General features: G+C 42.8%; 1 protein-coding gene across 5 annotated transcripts in view; it reads left to right on the top strand.

The window, feature by feature from the left end:
* MECOM (MDS1 and EVI1 complex locus) overlaps positions 1-17,319 on the top strand; it is a 363,007-nt gene that overhangs the window by 143,067 nt on the left and 202,621 nt on the right. For all 5 annotated transcript variants that reach the window (XM_068144954.1, XM_068144955.1, XM_068144953.1 and 2 more), the window contains exon 2: positions 14,458-14,807. In XM_068144954.1, coding sequence (XP_068001055.1) covers positions 14,458-14,807 — 350 coding nt within the window. The remainder of the gene's footprint in view (positions 1-14,457; positions 14,808-17,319) is intronic.

The raw sequence follows: 17,319 nt of genomic DNA, 5'->3' as shown, positions 1-17,319 counted from the left end.
TGGGAAAGTCATCATCTGGCTAGCAGCATATTGAATGTTTCTAAGCAGCTAACTTATGTATACTAAACAAATTTGGTTTGGCTGCAGCTAGAGCTGCCCTGTGGAAATTCTCAACATACATTTGTTTGATTGAGCTGTCATTTTCAGTTGATCTGCTGATGATCTGTGTCACTTTGTTTAAATGTCCTGGTGTAGGGCTTTTTTTTTATATACAGTGCAAAACCAGTCTGCTTTCTGTGATGGATTAAATTGAGGTGAAATTCGAGAGTTACTCCTGTTTTCGATTTCTGTGCTCTGAGACAGGTGGGCTGGAATGACAAAGAACTTCACACACAAACACATTAAAACCAAAATGGAGTGGATGCCCTTATGATTTAAAACATCCGCAGATGTGTCAACTTCCAAATGCTCCCGTTCAAAGAAGTTGCTGGGATTTGCACTTTAAACAACAAATGGTATTTATTTGGTCCCTCCTGTTCAACTAAAATACCTGGCTAAAACTGATGTTGAGCTCTTATCCTCCTGCAAAATTCCCTGTGCATGCATTAGGGCTGGGGTCTGGCCTTTAGTGAGAGAGCAGAAGGTTAACTCTCAGGTGAAGTCCCTGGTGAGCAGCAGGGAATGGAAACAGGATCTCCTGCATGGTGGGAGTCTGCCAGCCCAGTCTGGGAACTGGGCAGCATCTCTGGTGGTGGTCTCAGCTTTGGAGATGTGCTTCTTGCAGGAACATTCCAAGACAGCAAAGCTACTTTTGGGCTACAGCATCTAATTCATGTTTTGTGGGGTTTGGCAAGTACTGCTGAAGGTTTGGGCTCTCAGTTGCGCTTCCTCAAGGCTGTTAAGTGTGAGATCCTGGCTGTTCTCACTGATTTTGGAGAAGTGGCAATGGTTTCAGTGGGGTAAGAGGGATGGCTTGGTGCAAGGTGGGGCACAGCCAGCTCTGAGCACATTACCTCAGAAAGGAATCCTATAAACATACTCAGCCTAGTGTTTGGCCCCTAATGTTGCTTTTTTCAGGTTGGCCACTCCATAGCCCCTTTCCAGAACCCTCACTAAAATGCAGCTCTTGCCCATACCCATCATGTGTACAATTTGCCAGGTTTCAGCCTTCAGAGCTCTTTGAAGGCTTGCTTTGCCAACCTCCAACTTTTCCCCTGTGGGCTGGGGCCTGTATGTGAACCACCAACTACGACTCTGTAGGGCAGCTGCACCACATCTTGGAGGGGGAGGACAGATCTAAAGGGTACCCTGTCCAGATAACTTGCTTATTTTCTAAGCCTGCCACTCATCTGGTTTGCAACTGTGGGTTGGTTGTGTTGGCCAACATGGCTGCAGTCTGCTCAGGGGCGTGCTTGTGCACTGAGAGCTCCTTCAGCACATCCTTGTGATAATGGATATATTTATTCTTTCCCCCCTCTGACACATTTGGAGTAATCCATGGTTTTTACCTAACTTGCTGGACTTAAGGCTCATGGGTGTGTGGAGAAGGTCAGCTAAATACCAGTTTGATGTTCCTTTGAAAAGACTTCTAGGAAGAGTTGCTTTTATTTGACTTTGGCCTCTAATGAGCTTATGAAGGCAAGTTTAAGACGCTATCAATTTCTTTCACTTTCCTACTCAGAAAAATCTCCTGTGAGCAGCAAATGGATTGCTGCTGCTTGGGCAAGTGCAGCCCACACTGTTCCTTCTCTTCTTTGCTCTCCCTGTACAGATACTGATGCCATGGTGAAGGGTATCTGGCAAAACATCTCTTCCATGATCCCTTATGGCTTTGTAAAGTATAACAGTCTAGCTTGAAAATGTCTGAGCGCTTTTAGCTTTTATTTTGGAAAACAAGAATTGAATCCATTCTCAGAACAATGTCAGGAAAAGTCACTTGCCTGGCTTTTTTTTTTATTTTTTCCACATCAAAACTTAACTCTCCAAGCCATTCTTGCTCAAGGACTCCATCACTTCCATGATTTAGGATGTGTCTCTCTCTCTGTGTATATATATATAATATTTTGTTACATATACATGCTGTATATATATATTCTTGGCATTATAAACACTACTTAAATCCATGTCCACAAACATAAATAGATATATAGTTAAGTACTCCTTATAACAGAAGATTAGTTCATTGTGACATAGTAAGTATAATTAAAGTATATAACAACTGCATGTTAGTTTGAGCTTGTAGGATCCCTTGTGATCCTTTGGGATGGGGAGCACTAGCTGGGCCCATGCACAGCATCCAATTACACCAGGGCTGAATTTGCTCCATTAAGTGCTGTGTATTTATTTAAGCTGTCATATATCAGCCTGCAGATGAAAACAATAGAACTCATGAAGATTGCCAGTTTGAAAAGAAGATTATTTTTCAAATTTGCTTCCAAGTTATGGGGATGAACCAGAAGCTTTCAGAGTGCTGATTTATTGCTCTCTGCTAGCAGCTCACCAGGACCCCTCTGCTTCTCCAAGATCAACAGCTTCATAGAAAGCGATACAAGGTGTATGGAACAAAGAGTGGAATAAATTACATTAGCAGTTAACTTTCTTTACAGTTAATACATATCAATAAATATCTACAAAACGTTTGAGGCTTTGACCAGGAAGCCATGTAAAATAAACTGTAGTCCTACTCTTTTTCCTTTTCTTTTCTTTCCCCTTTTTTTTTTAAAGTCAAAATAGATCTAACTGATGTTAACTGTTTCACAGCAGGGGTCTCGTTCTGGTTTCACACTGGTGTCACTGTTGATTTTGGAGGGGGGATGTGATCAGAATGAGGACTGTCACTCCTCCCGCCTTACAGCAGGCTACTGGTGCTATGAGAACACTTAGCATTTCCATACTGTCCTACTTTGCATCCTCAAAGCACTGGGGAGAGATGAGCTATTCACCATGGGGCTCATCTGAGGCAAATGAGATAATATGATCCTGTGGAAGAAATGAGAAACCCAGGAGGGAATGGGAGAATTTGTTACTGGATATTTCTGCAAAAGCAACTGAGTGGGCAGCATCAGTGCTACTTGCTCCCAACATAAGCAAAGGTTCTATGGTTTGATGGACCAGGGAGACAAGAGCCCAGGAGGTCTTTCCTTGTAGTCCTGTGTGCACTGGAATATCTTCTCAATCTTTTCTAAACTAGCCACTCTTGGGGAAAAAATAAACCCCTTCTGCTCCTTGCTGTTCAAAACCTCCCTGATGGGCTCTGTTTCTGTGATCTCTGCCTGTGAAGCTTTGGCTTTCATGGAAGTCTCCAAACCCATGAGAAGAAGGCATCATTTGCAGTCAAGCTCCTGGTCTCTGAGGGCTGCAGGGGGAAAGTTTTCCCTGCAAGAACAGCAATTCAGATGGATGTAACCGATTTTACTCATTTTCCTCCAAATAAATAGGACAGAGTGAAGTGTTACTCTGCCTGCAAGGTAGAGTGTAGCAAAGGTTGCAAATAGTTGTTAGAGGGAGCAGGCACCTCCTGATGTCAGCTGGGGACCACCAGCAAGGGAGAGAAGCGAGAGTGGAAAGCTCTGAGGTAGTGTTGAAAACCTCAAAGCAGTCAACCTAGAGAGGGCTTAGCCTTCAGAGATGCGCTAGGTAATTACAGCCAGACAAACACTCTCAGAGGAGTGTCTAAATTGCACAAGCAACAGTTTTCCAGGAAAGAGGTGACAAAGGTGACAACATCCTGTATTTGCCTAACACTTTTCATTTTAAAACTAGTCACATGATTGCTCAGCAAAACTCCCATAGTATTAGGGGTTTGGATTTAAGTTTTTTAAACAACTTTTCTGAATGCTTTCCATGAATTAATGATTTAATTTTTTTTTCAGTTGTAACAAGGTGGAAAAGAAAATTAAAGATTTCTGAGAAAAGTGGGGAGAGAAAGAAATTAAAGAGTGAAGAACATATGAAGGGTGTACAGGGGAAAAACCTGGTTGTCAAACACCTTCTCATAGTAGAGGATGGAGATAGGGCCTGGGGAGGGAGCTGTGGTCACTGGCAGTGGTACAGTGAAGCATCCTTCAGGTGGGCTGAAGGAGTGCATGAACACTGTGGTGATGGAAGGGTTTGCACCCTTGATTTATTTCTGTATGGGTGGTTTGGTTGCAAAAAGCCTAGAGTTTCCCCACATCCTCTTATCCAAAAGCCAAAGAAAATAACTGTTACAAATCCTTGTAGCTCATCACGCTCTCATGTGTGCCACGCTCTCTAGAAAAAATAAACTGTCCTAGAAAGGCAACAGAGAATTGCAAGTCTATTTAACTGATGTAGTTTGCTTTTTGCATCTCTTCCTTTTTTAAAGTCATAGTGCCATGGACTCTGGGGCTTGCTGTAGGGCAGCAAGTACCTACGTCCCAGCTGTGTTTGGATGCCTGCAATAAATGCTGATGGTTTCACAGGCAGTTAATATCTGCATCACCACTGAAATGATCACTGCATTAAAGTCACTGGCTAAAGCCCCACTGGCTTTAAGATAATCCACAAATCCCAAGTCTGGGACAGACCTGCCTTTTGAAACGTGTCAGGAAACAAATGTATTTTATTGATCACAAATATTTTGTTGATCTTAAAAGACACTTTGCCCGAGACCAGGTAGATGACATTGGTTGCTCTTCCCTCATCCACTGTTGTTGTAACCCAGTCATACAGGAGGTTACTAAATTTGTCAGGCATTATTTGCCCTCAGTAAAGGCACATTGGCGGTCACCACTCTACATAGAGTGTCCTCATAATATGATCTTCTGCATGCTGCTTTTGGCAGGGGGTTGGACTTGATCTCTGAAGGTCCCTTCCAACTTCTAACATTCTGTGGTTCTGTAACTGAGTGCATGTTTAAAATGTGTAGGTGGGACAGGTAGAATTTGGTTTGTCAGAACAAAATGTAGAAGTGTCTGGAGGAAGGGTCAGTGGCTGGAGCAAAGAAAGTGGGATCAATGGAGATAAGTAGATAGATCAAAATGCTTGTCTGGGGTTTTTTTTTTTGGTTTTGTTTTACTCCTGGAAGAAAATGAATCAAAGATTCTTGCAGTCTGAAAACATGTGTATGTTGTGATGAGTGAGATACTGATGAGAAGCACTTGTCAAAGCATGCCAAGGATCTAGACTTCATGGAGACAAATGGGAACAAATTGTCATCCACATCTTGGAATAATCCCACCCAAAACAGTGCTGTCACACAGGATTAAAAAAAAAACAGTTCTTCCCTATAATGAAATCAAGCTGTCCCAAAGGGGTTTGCTGGGTTGTCTGAGCTTGTTTTGGTTAAAAAAAATAAAAAGAAATTACTTTTATATCTAACCTGTTAGTAACACATAGTGATGCCCTACAGATGCTGAATACATCCATGCATGCAACATGAAGTATAGTTGCTCTTAAGATTCATGATTTTCCAATTAGCTAAGTATGTCTTGCTTGTTACTGGGTGACCTTGTGGAGACGTAACTACAGCACATGCTGCTGAGAAGTCACTTGCAGGAAAAATTGTGGCCTTGTATCTCCTCGGAAACAAATGCTGGAAACCAGTCTTGCCAGACCTTGACTTTTTGAAGTGGACAGTATTGTAGGATTAATTATTTGATCCTTTTCCTGATTAGTGTATTTGTTAGGAGTATTTCTATTAGTGCTTCAAGGACTTAACTGCAGTGTATTACAGTGTCACTCAAATATAATTAAGACTCTCTGTAATTGCATAATTAAAAAGCTGAATGGCTACTGGTACAAAGCTCTCTGTCTCTGCTTTAAGGCAGCTTGGTTTCCAGAGGCAACTTCCCAAAACTCCAGCACTCCCTGAAATGAATGGGTACATCATTGGTACCTTGTCATGTTCGCTGGACCATTTCTGATAATCCCTCACCTCTTGCTCATTCATCCTCAGCTGCCTCTCCCCACTCGTCTATGTCCCCTGTTCTTCCCAAGGGGCGTGCAGGCAGGACATCCCTTTGGGATTCAGAACATTTTTGCCATGAGAGATGGGATGGAGTGGCCAAGCCTTCATGAATTCTTTTTTTAACTTATTGGTGTCTAGAATGAGGATTTCTCAGCTTCCCAAAGCAGGTGTCTGGGTGTTTCTACACTAGTGCTGAAGTGGCTGCTGGCAGGAAGGGGTTAAATTCCCTTTTATTCATAACATGCTTTTGAAACAAAACTTCATGACCTGGCTTTTTTTTTCTTCCCCATCTGTGTGGGTTTGTGTGAGGTTTTTTTTTTTCTTCCTTTTAAGTGATTATACTTTGCTGCATTATAAGGCAGCAAACACATTTGTGTCTCGGGACCATACTCTCCCAGATACTGACATGTTCAACATCTCCCGTGGCTTACCAGGCACATCAGGGATGTGGACCTCCCTCTGTTTTCTCATTATGCCAAATAACGAAATGTGGAAATAATTCTAATCCTTTCTTCTGCTTGCGCCGTACCTCTGAAAATATGATAAACTCAATCCAATTAAAAGTCATTACCTCTCCAAGGCTCAGTCTCTAGCTATAACCTTTGTTTTATAATTCACTCTGTTATCTGTCTTCATTATAATTTGGTGGAATAGTCGTCTTTTATTACCACTTTCTGTTGGAAAGAGGCATGTGATTTCCAGTGCTACTTTGTGACACATCTCAGCTTAAAACAGTAAAGGTCTACTAATGAGCAAAAAGAAGTTCACTTATACTGATTTATTACGTCGAGATAAAGTTTCATTTGCATCAATTACAACACTCTAGGTCCAAGTAATTGTTTTGATTTAAAAATGTTCTTTGGCACAAATAGTTTTCCAAGGTGTCAGGGCCTGTTAATGCGTGTTATCTTTTGTGTCTTACCCCAGCTGATAGAAAATTAGTTATGTTTTGTTCCTGGTTGGTATTTTCTGTATCTAGGTGGCTGATCTCACTAATTCACATTTAACCTTCCTGTCCCTAGCTCTCTCCCAAGCATGCTGGCTTCTCATGCCATGTCAGTGTGAGAATATATGTCATGTTTACCATGATGGTAAGCAAACAATGACCAAAAGCTGGTTCCTCAAATCCATTTTCCGCCTTTAGCAGTGATCAGTATTCAGAACTCAGAATTTCAAGGCAGACTTTTTTCTTTTCTTTATCACTTGGGTCTACTCCATACAGAGAGTCACAAAGGACACTACTGAGTATGTGTTAGCTGCTGCAGCTTTACACAGCTGAAATATTTTACTTAGATCAAAATATGAGCAATTAGTTAGTTTCAGCATTCTTTGAGTTCCTCCCAACCAGTGTGGAACTCTACAAACTCCTTGCTAGCTGCAGCTCCATCCCTCTGTATACCAAACCCTACGACTGGCATTTCTCCCTTCTCCTGCCCCTCACTTTCTGTAACCCAGAAAAGATTTTGAAAGTCAAATATATATTTATTCTATTGAGGAAACTTTATCAACCAGCACCCAAGTTTATTGGCACTAGCTAGTGATATAATGGGTAGTTTAAACCCTTCTAACTGCGAATAATTTTTCAGTGGTGTTTATGATTGCAGTAGGCTCTAACAGACCAGAAGCACAGATAACATAAATATTTCTACCAGAGATGATTGTACTGGAACTATAAATAAAATTAGACTTAACTTGTAAATAAATTCAGTGTGTGCCAGCCAACATTTATAATTCTTTGTTGCTGTGTGTAATGCAGTCATTTATATGGAAAGTGCAGAGGAAGATAAGCAGCTAAATTTTGCTTTTCAGTTATGCAGGTGCAGCTTCCCCTGACATCAAGGAGAGCAGCTCCTGTGGAAATGAAAGTAGAATTTGACCTGTAGTCTCTCAGTGCTGGACCCTAATTAAAAGCCAGCGTCTGGTCCACGTCAGATGTTTTTGACTGTGTTACTCAATTAGACACAACTGACACTAGACAGAGCACCAAACGCTACTAGTTATTGTAGGGCCTGATAGTGAGAATTGCCAGAGACATGGGTAGGTCTCCACACGGTTACTGTATTATGACTGTCCTGGTCTAGTACCAACACTTGGCAATGCTGAAATTATCCTCTGTCAAAGGCCTGATGAGTATCTGTAACTCTGCACTTCACTTGCCTGTATAGACAGATTTTGCCCAAGCTCTTAGTGCTTGGTGCTCATCCTGCCGTCAGAAGCTCACTTCTGCTCTCACTGTGAACCTCTTGTTTCAGTTTTTTCTGGTCTTTATTATTTTATTTTAAATTGCAGACACAATAATTGTAAGAAGCAAAAGCTGCTTCCCATGCAAGGAAGGTTTTAATTTTCATTATCTGTTACCTATGCTGGTTTTAAGGATGTACATCTTGCCGTGAGGCACAGACAGAAGCTTAGGCAGCCCTAAGCTCTTTGCACAGGTTGAGCTCCCTTCTCATTTCACATGGATATTGCAGCTCCCAGAGCAGTAGTGTAAGAAGCTGGTGGTTTCTGTACTTCAGCCCCAAAGCTCTCTGTGCTCAGGCTGCCTACAGTTGCCTTTTTTTCCTCCTGCCTTTGTCTGCGCAGCTTTTCCTACAACTCCCTCTTCTGCCGGCGCTGCAGAAGGGTTTGCTTAGCGCTGGGAGGCTTTGCTGAGCATGCTGTGCGAATGCCCTCTGCAATCTGCAGTGTCACGAGCACGAAGGGAAAGTTGAAATCTGGGCACCACATTTCCCTCTCATTTTGTTACATTAGTGTCAATCTGAAGAAATTCGAGCGACTTTGGCTAACTTCAGGACAGACACTGAGCTCATTTATTCCTCGGTGGAAGTCTAAAGTAATTACCTTGGATTTAAGCGTTGTGTAAGAGAAATCAGAATCTGGCTTTTGGGGCCACAGCATGGGTGCTTTGGTTCCCCTTGCTCTTGTTACGTGGTCCACAAGTGTGGTTTGCAGGGCTGGACCTTTTCAGATGACTTTGGTTTTCTCATGTTTGTGTTAAGGTCAAGTGATACAAGTACACAACATACCCACACATCTGAAAGCTAATGTGTGTGAAAGTATTTTCCCTTAGTTACTGAAGTAATGATTCAGAAGTGCTTTAAGTGCTGTGTTTATCTTTAAATTTGCTTGTAATCACTTTTGTTGTACAACCCAACTTTCTAGTTGTAAGCCGGTTTTTCTCTCCCCTGTTTTATTATCTTTACCTAGCTGGGAATTACTAGCTCTATTCTGTTTGGACTCTAATCTTATTTGATTAGGCCTGTCTGATGCTTTTGCACAATGGGGTCCTGCCAGGGCCCCCCAGACTGTGTTACAATACAAATAATAATAATAAATAGTCAAGGTTAGGTCCAGTTCCACAGAACAGTTCTGTGAATAGGGAGCGGCAAAAACCAGTTTCAGGTATGTTAACTGATAAAATGTTCAAGTAATGTACCTCTTGGCTAGAGTCCCTTCTGTGCCTAGAGATAGTAACCTAGCCTCTGCATGTTTCTCAACCTAAAGATCCTTCTCTGCTTCTTCTCTAGAGGATGTAAAAGTGCCCCCTGAGCCATGTCTACCCATTGTGGGACTGTCAGGTGGCTCCATTTGGGTCACTGGTGGCTTTATGCTCCTTTGGAAGCGAATAGGTTTTCCTCTCTTAATTTTCTGCTTTTCCTGACCTCCTGTGTTCTAGACCAATGTGGATATATTTTGTAATCAATCAGTCCCTGCCTGGAACAGTTGTGGGTGGGTTTTTTTTTTTTTTTAATACATGTTCAAACAGAAATGCAGATAAAGGTGCCCCATTTGTATGCAACAGGAAATGCCTGCCTCCTTTACAGATACCCTTGCAAATACTCTGCACTGGCTTCTTCTGCACCAGTTTCTTCAGCACTGAAGAGAAATGCTGGGTCAAACAAATACAAAATCTATCTTCCAAGGATTTGATTCAGGGCTTGGTGCTACATTCAGATCCGCCCTCACCTTATGCAAAAGAGACTAATTCACTTGATCCTATTGTGCTCCCCAAAACCCTCAACTGGTGTCCTTGCCTCCTGTCAGGCATGGTCAACAGAACTAGCAGAGCTCAAAAATTCCAACATCCACTGGAGTTCTCCCAGTGAATACAGCCAAGTCTTCTTTGTGTCTAGTATGTAGGGCTAGGGGTCATCTTTTTCACCTTTGCAGGCATGAATCTGTGTGTATCCTCTCACTGCAAAGAGCCACTTCCACATTTATCTCAGCTCTTACTTATCCTGCTTGGAAGATGATAGCATTAGAAACACTTCTGAAGTAGGCTCTCTAGATGCTTTTGCTTCCAGCCTGGAACAATCAGCCATCTAGCTTATGATTAAGTCACTGGTGGCCACATGTGTGACCCCAAGTACAGAGAATCAGATTTATGTGCTAGAGGGTTTATCAGTCAATAGTTGCTTTGGGAATGTATATCCTCAGGCACAAATTGCCTGAAGAAAGGAAGAATTGATTGTATGGATGCATGTCTGTTTGTTAGTGGTGGCTTTGGATCTGGAGATCTGGATGCAACCTTGGAGGTCCCTGTGTGAACCTTGAGGTGAAGACCACCCTGACATGCTGATATGTGTGACAGGCGAGTGTGTGCCTGTGACAGGAGGTGCTGTTGTGTGGTATTTCAGCTGCAGAAAGGCACAGTTCCACTGAACGTGTGGCCCAGTGTGTCTGAATCCAGCGTACCTTTGCCTCCCTAGCGGTTGTGCCAGTGGAAAGCGTTTTGGGTTGTGTTCAGCAGCCCCTGCTTCCCTCAGTCGTTAGTGCCTCCTACCTAATTGCTCTTGGAAAGGAAGAGTGTGCTGAGCGCTATGAAACCTCTAAATGGAAGGAAGTCCTCTCCACCTCCCAGCCATACACAGAAGCTCTCTCATTCTCAAAATGACCTCAGGTCCTGGAGTTGCTGTGGTAGCTTTGGCATGTTGCTCTTCCATCCTCATCAGGCACATCTCCAGCCTGAAGCCACGTGGACTCTTTCCTGCTGGCGTGCAAGGTTGTGTCAAATGTGCCAGCGCAGGTGTCCACCCTGGTCTTTTAGTAGCAATTAACCTTTACTCCTGGGTTTCCTTTGAAGTTTGCTCATGTTTTATTGTAACATAGTGGTGAAGAATTTTATGGAGGCTAATGTCTAAGCTTCCACATTACCTGATCTCATCTGTTCCCTTATCAGGGGCCTCATTTTTTTTGTTTCATCCCATTTCTAGTGGGGATAATTATTGGACTTAAAAGAAGCCATCTTGATTTTCAAAACTGCAACGCTATCCACGCAAACGATTTGCAGTTCCCTGGGAAAACGAGCACTTAGCAGCACAGCTCTTGGGTCTAATTCCAACCTTACAGAGATCTTTCTATCAGTTAATGTCTTGGAGTTTTGCAGAAGGCCTTCTTGATCCATGTGGGTGTAAATTTTAAGGGGGAGTAGTCCTGTATTGTGTGAAAATGAAGACCAGATCCTTGCTTCCTGTGTATTGATTTTTAATATAGTTCCTTCTTAATGTCACAAATATGTTGTAATGGTCTCCCCATCTCTTGGTCAGTTGTAATTCAACAACAAAAAAAATATCTTTTTGCTAGAATATGTTGCTATTTCAGGCAGAATACTATTTCAGTAATCCCTTTTACCCACACTGTTAGGGCTGTGGGGCATACAGGCATATTATATTTTCCAGAGCTTTCAAACTGAAAGCCCGTGTTTAACGACGACATTGGGTGTGGCTGCTGGAAATCAAAGGAGGCACAATAGACGCAGCAAACGGACTTGTCTCTCTGCCAGGCTTCCAGAGGCCAATTTATCAGCTGCAGGTTTGACCCTATATGGCTAAAAACAAGCTTAGCCAGAAAGACTGAGATAAGTATAACCAAGGCCTTTGAGTCTGCAAGAGAGAAATTAAACTGGACTGTCCCTGGGGGAGAGGAAACATCTGTAAAGTTGTGCTTGCTGAATGTTTAAGGCTCAGCCTGTCCCAGCTCATGGGCAGGCACTGCTGGCAAGTGGGGCTGAGGAAGGTGATCCTTTGGGGATAGGCACAGAGTAGATCATTGCTTGCTGTGACTTAAAAGATTTGGCTGAGCTGCTTTGTTGTTTGGTGGAGGAGAGTCAAGCATAGCTGTGGGGCACTTGTTTTTATGAGGCACTGCTTAGTAGGATGGGGGACAACAGAAGTGACTGTGGGAGATAGTTGGTTTTTTTTTTAAGGAGCTTGAGTGTCAGGCACCCAGCTGTCATGGAAAATCAGTAGGATTTAGATGCCTGAAATTTTTAAACCCCCTCTTCTTCTAGTGAGGCATGTGCTTATCATCATCCAGATCACTTTCCTTGTGTGATTTTTATTCCTGCACCCCATGTGTATACATGGGTTGTTGGGTTCTCCCCCCCACCCCCCCCCCTTGTTTCAAAAACAGCTGAAGTCTTTTAGACAGGACTGTAATCTAAAGAGATGGGGGAAGATGTCTGAAGGGGAGTGAGCCTGCTTTGGGTGGATGCAACATTACTGCCAACCCGTGAAGTCAGGGAGCATATTGGAGTTTTGGGGATGCTCAGGAGGTGTGGACCAAGCTCTCTCACCCAACCCACCATGGTGGAGCAAACCCCCCTTTGGAGAAAGCACCAGTACCATGATGTAACAGAGAGGGCTGCTCATATGATTATCTCAGTGCAGGGCAAAGTGAGTGATGGCATCCAGGTGGAGCTGTGTCTCTACTCTTCTTATGTCATCTTTCCAGGCTGAGTTTTGCTGTGGGTGGGTAGGTACAGCCGTGAGCTAAATGTAGGTGCCAGGCACAGAGCAAGCTCTCTGCACCAATGCTTTCATGAGCCCTTAGGCATCTTTACCAAACTTGGCACCACTGAGCTATCACAGACAGAATTTCTGAAGCACAAGTGGTGGTGGAAAAATCCCTCTCAGCTAAATGCTAGAGTCAGTTGAGATTTTCTACTTCTTAGAGTGCTGGATATTAGAAAAGTGGCAAACTAATCAATATTGGGTTCAATTCTTAAAGTGCAGGGAATGTCTGCCAAACCAGAGGCCAAGGGAATGGGTAGCTGAACTTTCTTGTGACATGTGTGAGGTCATAGCCAGTGCCACATAAAAGAAAGAAAAACAGTTCATGGCTGTGAATAAATTGCTCACAGATGAAGAATCCAGTTTGCCAGTCATGTGATGGCAGCAATCTATTCAAATGATTTGTTATGTCCCAGTGTTTGTCTTAGGCAGGACCAGAAGCATGAAAGTACAGATATAAAACTGTGAGATAATATGTAACAAAGATGTGGGAGATAATGGGCTATGACCAGTTTCCAGTGGAAAAGGCATACGGTGCTAATCTACCATGGATAGTTTCTTAAATGAGCAAGAAATTGAAAGAGCATTTTAAAGTTTCCTGTTTCTTCACTGAAACGGACTCATTCTGAACGCCAAGCCCAGCGTAACACTTTAATTTCTGGGCCAACCATATTATGCAAATATCTTCATGCTCAGATCTTAAATACCCCCTCTCTTGACTTCATTCCTTGGAGAATAGTATTCTCGCCCTCAGTTTAGGTTAGAATTAAGTGGAATGAGTTTTGGTCCACAGGAAAGCCACCGTAACAGTCATAAAGTTAAATTAATGTAAATAATTAAGAAGTTTTTTGGTTGGTTTCTCTCTTCGCTCCTTTTGCATGTATTATTGACTTGAGTAATGCTGCTGGTGCAGCTGAAGCCCCTGCTGAAGTCACTCAGAGGGTTGGGTTTTTTTTTGACTAAAAGGAATTTACAATCAGCCCTGCATTTGGAGCTGTCAAAAATACTGAGTTTTCCTTTCCTTTTCCTTTCTGTCCTTTTGTTTGCTGGCTGAGCCCCAGAGATGAAGGTTTGTTTCCAATGTGTTTTGGATCTACCCTAGGGTTGGTGTTTTCTTTTTTGGTTGTTGTGGGTTATTTGTTTTGTTTTGTTTTTTGTTTTTCAACTGTAAGAGGAGAAGGTTCATGTTCTCTATAAGGTGTTGTTTGGATCCTGAACTTACTTTAGACCATTGCATTTCTTGGAGGTCAGTGGTAAGATGCTGATTTACATCAGCTGAAGCTCTTGCCAAGGGTTGTGTGGTAGGCTGGATCTTTTCCTCCAAAGGCTAATTGGAGGCCATCAAACTTAATTTTGGCTACTTTAGGTTCAATCTGTCTCTCTGAAAGACCAGTAAAGCTGTCCTGCTTTTCACTTCACTTAGATTTCAGTTGCAAGGTATAATGCAGGCTTTCAGTTGTAATTTCAAAGAGTGTGCAACGCAAAGCACTATATCCCCACCAGATTGGACAACAGGGTGTGCCTGCATATACATCTGTATGTAATTCCCTTGCTTGTGTCCAATGATGTAAACCACTTTTGATGTCAGGAATACTGAGAAACACTGTTTACCCCCGGGCCTACAATAGGGAAAAGGCTCAGCCTCTTCCAGGGTGAGGCTCTGCTGCAAGATTTGTGATTGAAGGTGCTGCCCACCCTCCAAACTGTCTTTTCCATCACATCTGCTGGCTAGAAAGGTTTCATATGCAAAAACACATCAGGGTATTTCAAATCCTACTGTTTGCCTTTATTTTCCAGGTGATGAATGTTTGTATGAAAGCTTTCCCGAACTTCCTTTGGAGGAAGTGCCAGAAGCTGATGGAGAGGCTGCAAATGTCCAGTGTCCAACATCCATCAGCATTCAAGAGCCGTCTTCTCCAGCAACCTCCAGTGAAGCTTTCACACCGAAAGAGAGCTCTCCTTACAAGGCTCCAATATACATTCCTGATGACATTCCCATTCCTTCAGACTTCGAGCTCCGAGAATCCAACGTTCCTGGGGCAGGATTAGGGATATGGACCAAAAGGAAGATTGAAGCAGGGGAAAAATTTGGCCCTTTTGTTGGAGAGCAGCGGCCACACCTTAAAGATCCCAGTTACGGTTGGGAGGTAAGACACTGTACATTCTTTCAGCCCATTGAAATCTCTTGTGTGTCTATAAACACAGGAGTGTTTGCAGAAGTTGACTCCGATCCTGCAGCAGCCAAGAGTTATTTGCGTGCACAAAGATGGCTTTCTGGATGGAAACAAGTGTAAATTAAAAAGGGGGGGGAAAGGCAGGAATTATTGTTGCTTTTCATGCATGAAATCTGTCTGGGTGGATATTGGCAGGTGATGCCTCTTTCAGGGAAAAGAGAGGAGGAAGTTGCACGATTGGAACGTTTCTGTACCATTTGTAGTCTGCTCTTGGACAGTCCTGCAGTAGGGCTGTGGGTTAGGGATTTGCAAATGGAACTGCACTATCTGAAAAGGAACCGGCTGCCTCTTTCGTGGTTGTGACTTGCCACTTTCTGTCAACAATGATTAGAATAGCCCTAAAATCTCATATTGTGTGTCTAAAATTGCTGCTGCGGAACCTTGTGCTACTTAGGGATGTCAAAATTTAGGGTTTTCAACCTGCTTGCATTTGACTTAAGAGGAATTTTGCCTTTCACTTGTGCTTGGTTGTAATGTGTTTGGATGCTGGTGTCAAACCTAGCAGTTGTTGGAGTGATGTGGCTCATGTTACTTCTGCAGATGCTCTAAGAAGTGTTGCTTTTCCTGAAGGAGTTCAAGGCCTCCTTTGGTGACCACAGTGATTGTGTCTTACTTTCCCTGCCTTTGGGGGCAACGTGTTCTCCTGGCTGTGACAGCGGGATGGAGTTGGCTGAGCTTGCTGCCAGTTGTGTTATAGTGTAATAAATGTTCTTGTGTGATTTTTAGTCACAGTGTTAACAATGTGCTGCAGAAACAGAGCACAATCTCAGCTTTCCATCTGCACGTTTCCTTTGGTTTCTGATAAGGGGAGAAGTGCAGAGTTTGCACAGCTCTCCAGGGGCATGGCTGACCTCTGGAGAGATGGGAGGTTCATTTTCCCAGGAAAAATGGAGTTTTGCTATGGAGCAGAGCCTTCTAGATATGTTGGAAAATTGAGGTTTGATTTGCTTTGAACTGCCCACAAGTACTCAGTGAGTTCACTCCAAACTTTCCATCCAGTTGTTTAAACTCTTGTCAGAGTGACAATGTGACAGAATAGTGTCAGGAGAAATTATAGACTTGGCAGCACTCTATTGAGTTAACAGATCCTGGTGCAATATAATTGCTGGTGAGAAATCTTTATTATTTGAAAAAGGCACCAGGAAACCATAAAATCTGACCTTTAACCACATCACAATTAAACACAGATATTGATAACAGAAACTGGAGCAAACCCACCAAGACATGGCTGTACTTACAGGTTTAACATATCCCAAAATGAGTATTTTAGACTGGATCGTCAAGCGGTGTGGTGCAGGATAGCCTCCTAAAACACAGGGAAAGCATCTTGATTTTCACATCCTTAGATACTGACAGTACACTGCAGTATTAGACTAACTTTTTTCCTTAAAATGTTTCGAATTCTGGGGGTCTATGGAATCCAGATAAGAAATACACATAATGATAGTGCTGGAAGCACAGCTGTGGCAGACTGAATGCTTTCCAACCTGCAGGACTTGTGCCATTTGAAGTGTTATGTATTTGGGACAGCTGGGGACAAGCTATTGAAGAGTGTTGGAGTGAAATCACACAAAATCAACAGTCAGGTCCCTCTGCAGTCTGGCCACTCTTCTAGAAGTGCTCTGCAGTGCTCAGGGGAGCTTGAAACAGAGTATTTTTCCAACAACAAGTGGGTTAAGTACATTTGTTGTAATTAAAGGGAGACAAAGAAATGCTGGTTACCAGGGTTTACACAATGAGTAAAATGGCATGTAGTGAAAGGTGAAGGCTAAAGGAAAGGTGTGTGGGGGACCTGGTAATGCTGGAGGAGACCTTACCAGTGCCCAGCCCAGGTGTTTATCATCACAGTGCTCTGGAAACCACCAATTCCTTGGACTTGTGCCTTGGGATATAAAAGGGAGAAAGAAGGTGTTACTGGTGTGTGGGCTCAGCCAATGACTAAGGAATCATGGATGGTGAGGGAAAGGTATCATTTAGTGAGGTTTAAGCATGGTCTTTGGAATGCTAACTTTTTGGTTGTGCTTGTTTGGCTTTTTTTCCCTGCCCGAATGGGCACTTTTGTGAAACAGGGCATTTGTCCTGCCAGGTGCCAATCAGTCAGTTGACAAATGGAGAAATTCAGCCTGATGTTGCTGATTATCAAGAGAAAATCTTATTATCATATTTTAAACAGTGGAAGGATGGGATCAAAGTTTCTGTATGGAGGTGACTGGATTTCAGTGCCTTTGTTGTAGATCAGGGTTTTAAACTCATTCTTCCCTTGATGATATGAGTTTGTTCTCTGATTTGTGCCAGTGTAGATGCTGCCACAATATTCTCTGATGTTTGATTATAAGTAATTCCTAGAGCAGTTCATGGTGCTGTAGAAGCCAGGTCTTTCTGGTGGCTTTAAAAGGTGAGGTGTCTCAATCTGCTTGCTGTTCCC

This window comes from Melanerpes formicivorus, unplaced genomic scaffold, assembly GCF_026170545.1.
Source record: "Melanerpes formicivorus ecotype bairdi unplaced genomic scaffold, bMelFor1.0.p_v2 SCAF_12, whole genome shotgun sequence".
Classification (NCBI taxonomy): domain Eukaryota; kingdom Metazoa; phylum Chordata; class Aves; order Piciformes; family Picidae; genus Melanerpes; species Melanerpes formicivorus.
This window is presented reverse-complemented; position numbering and strand designations above follow the sequence as displayed.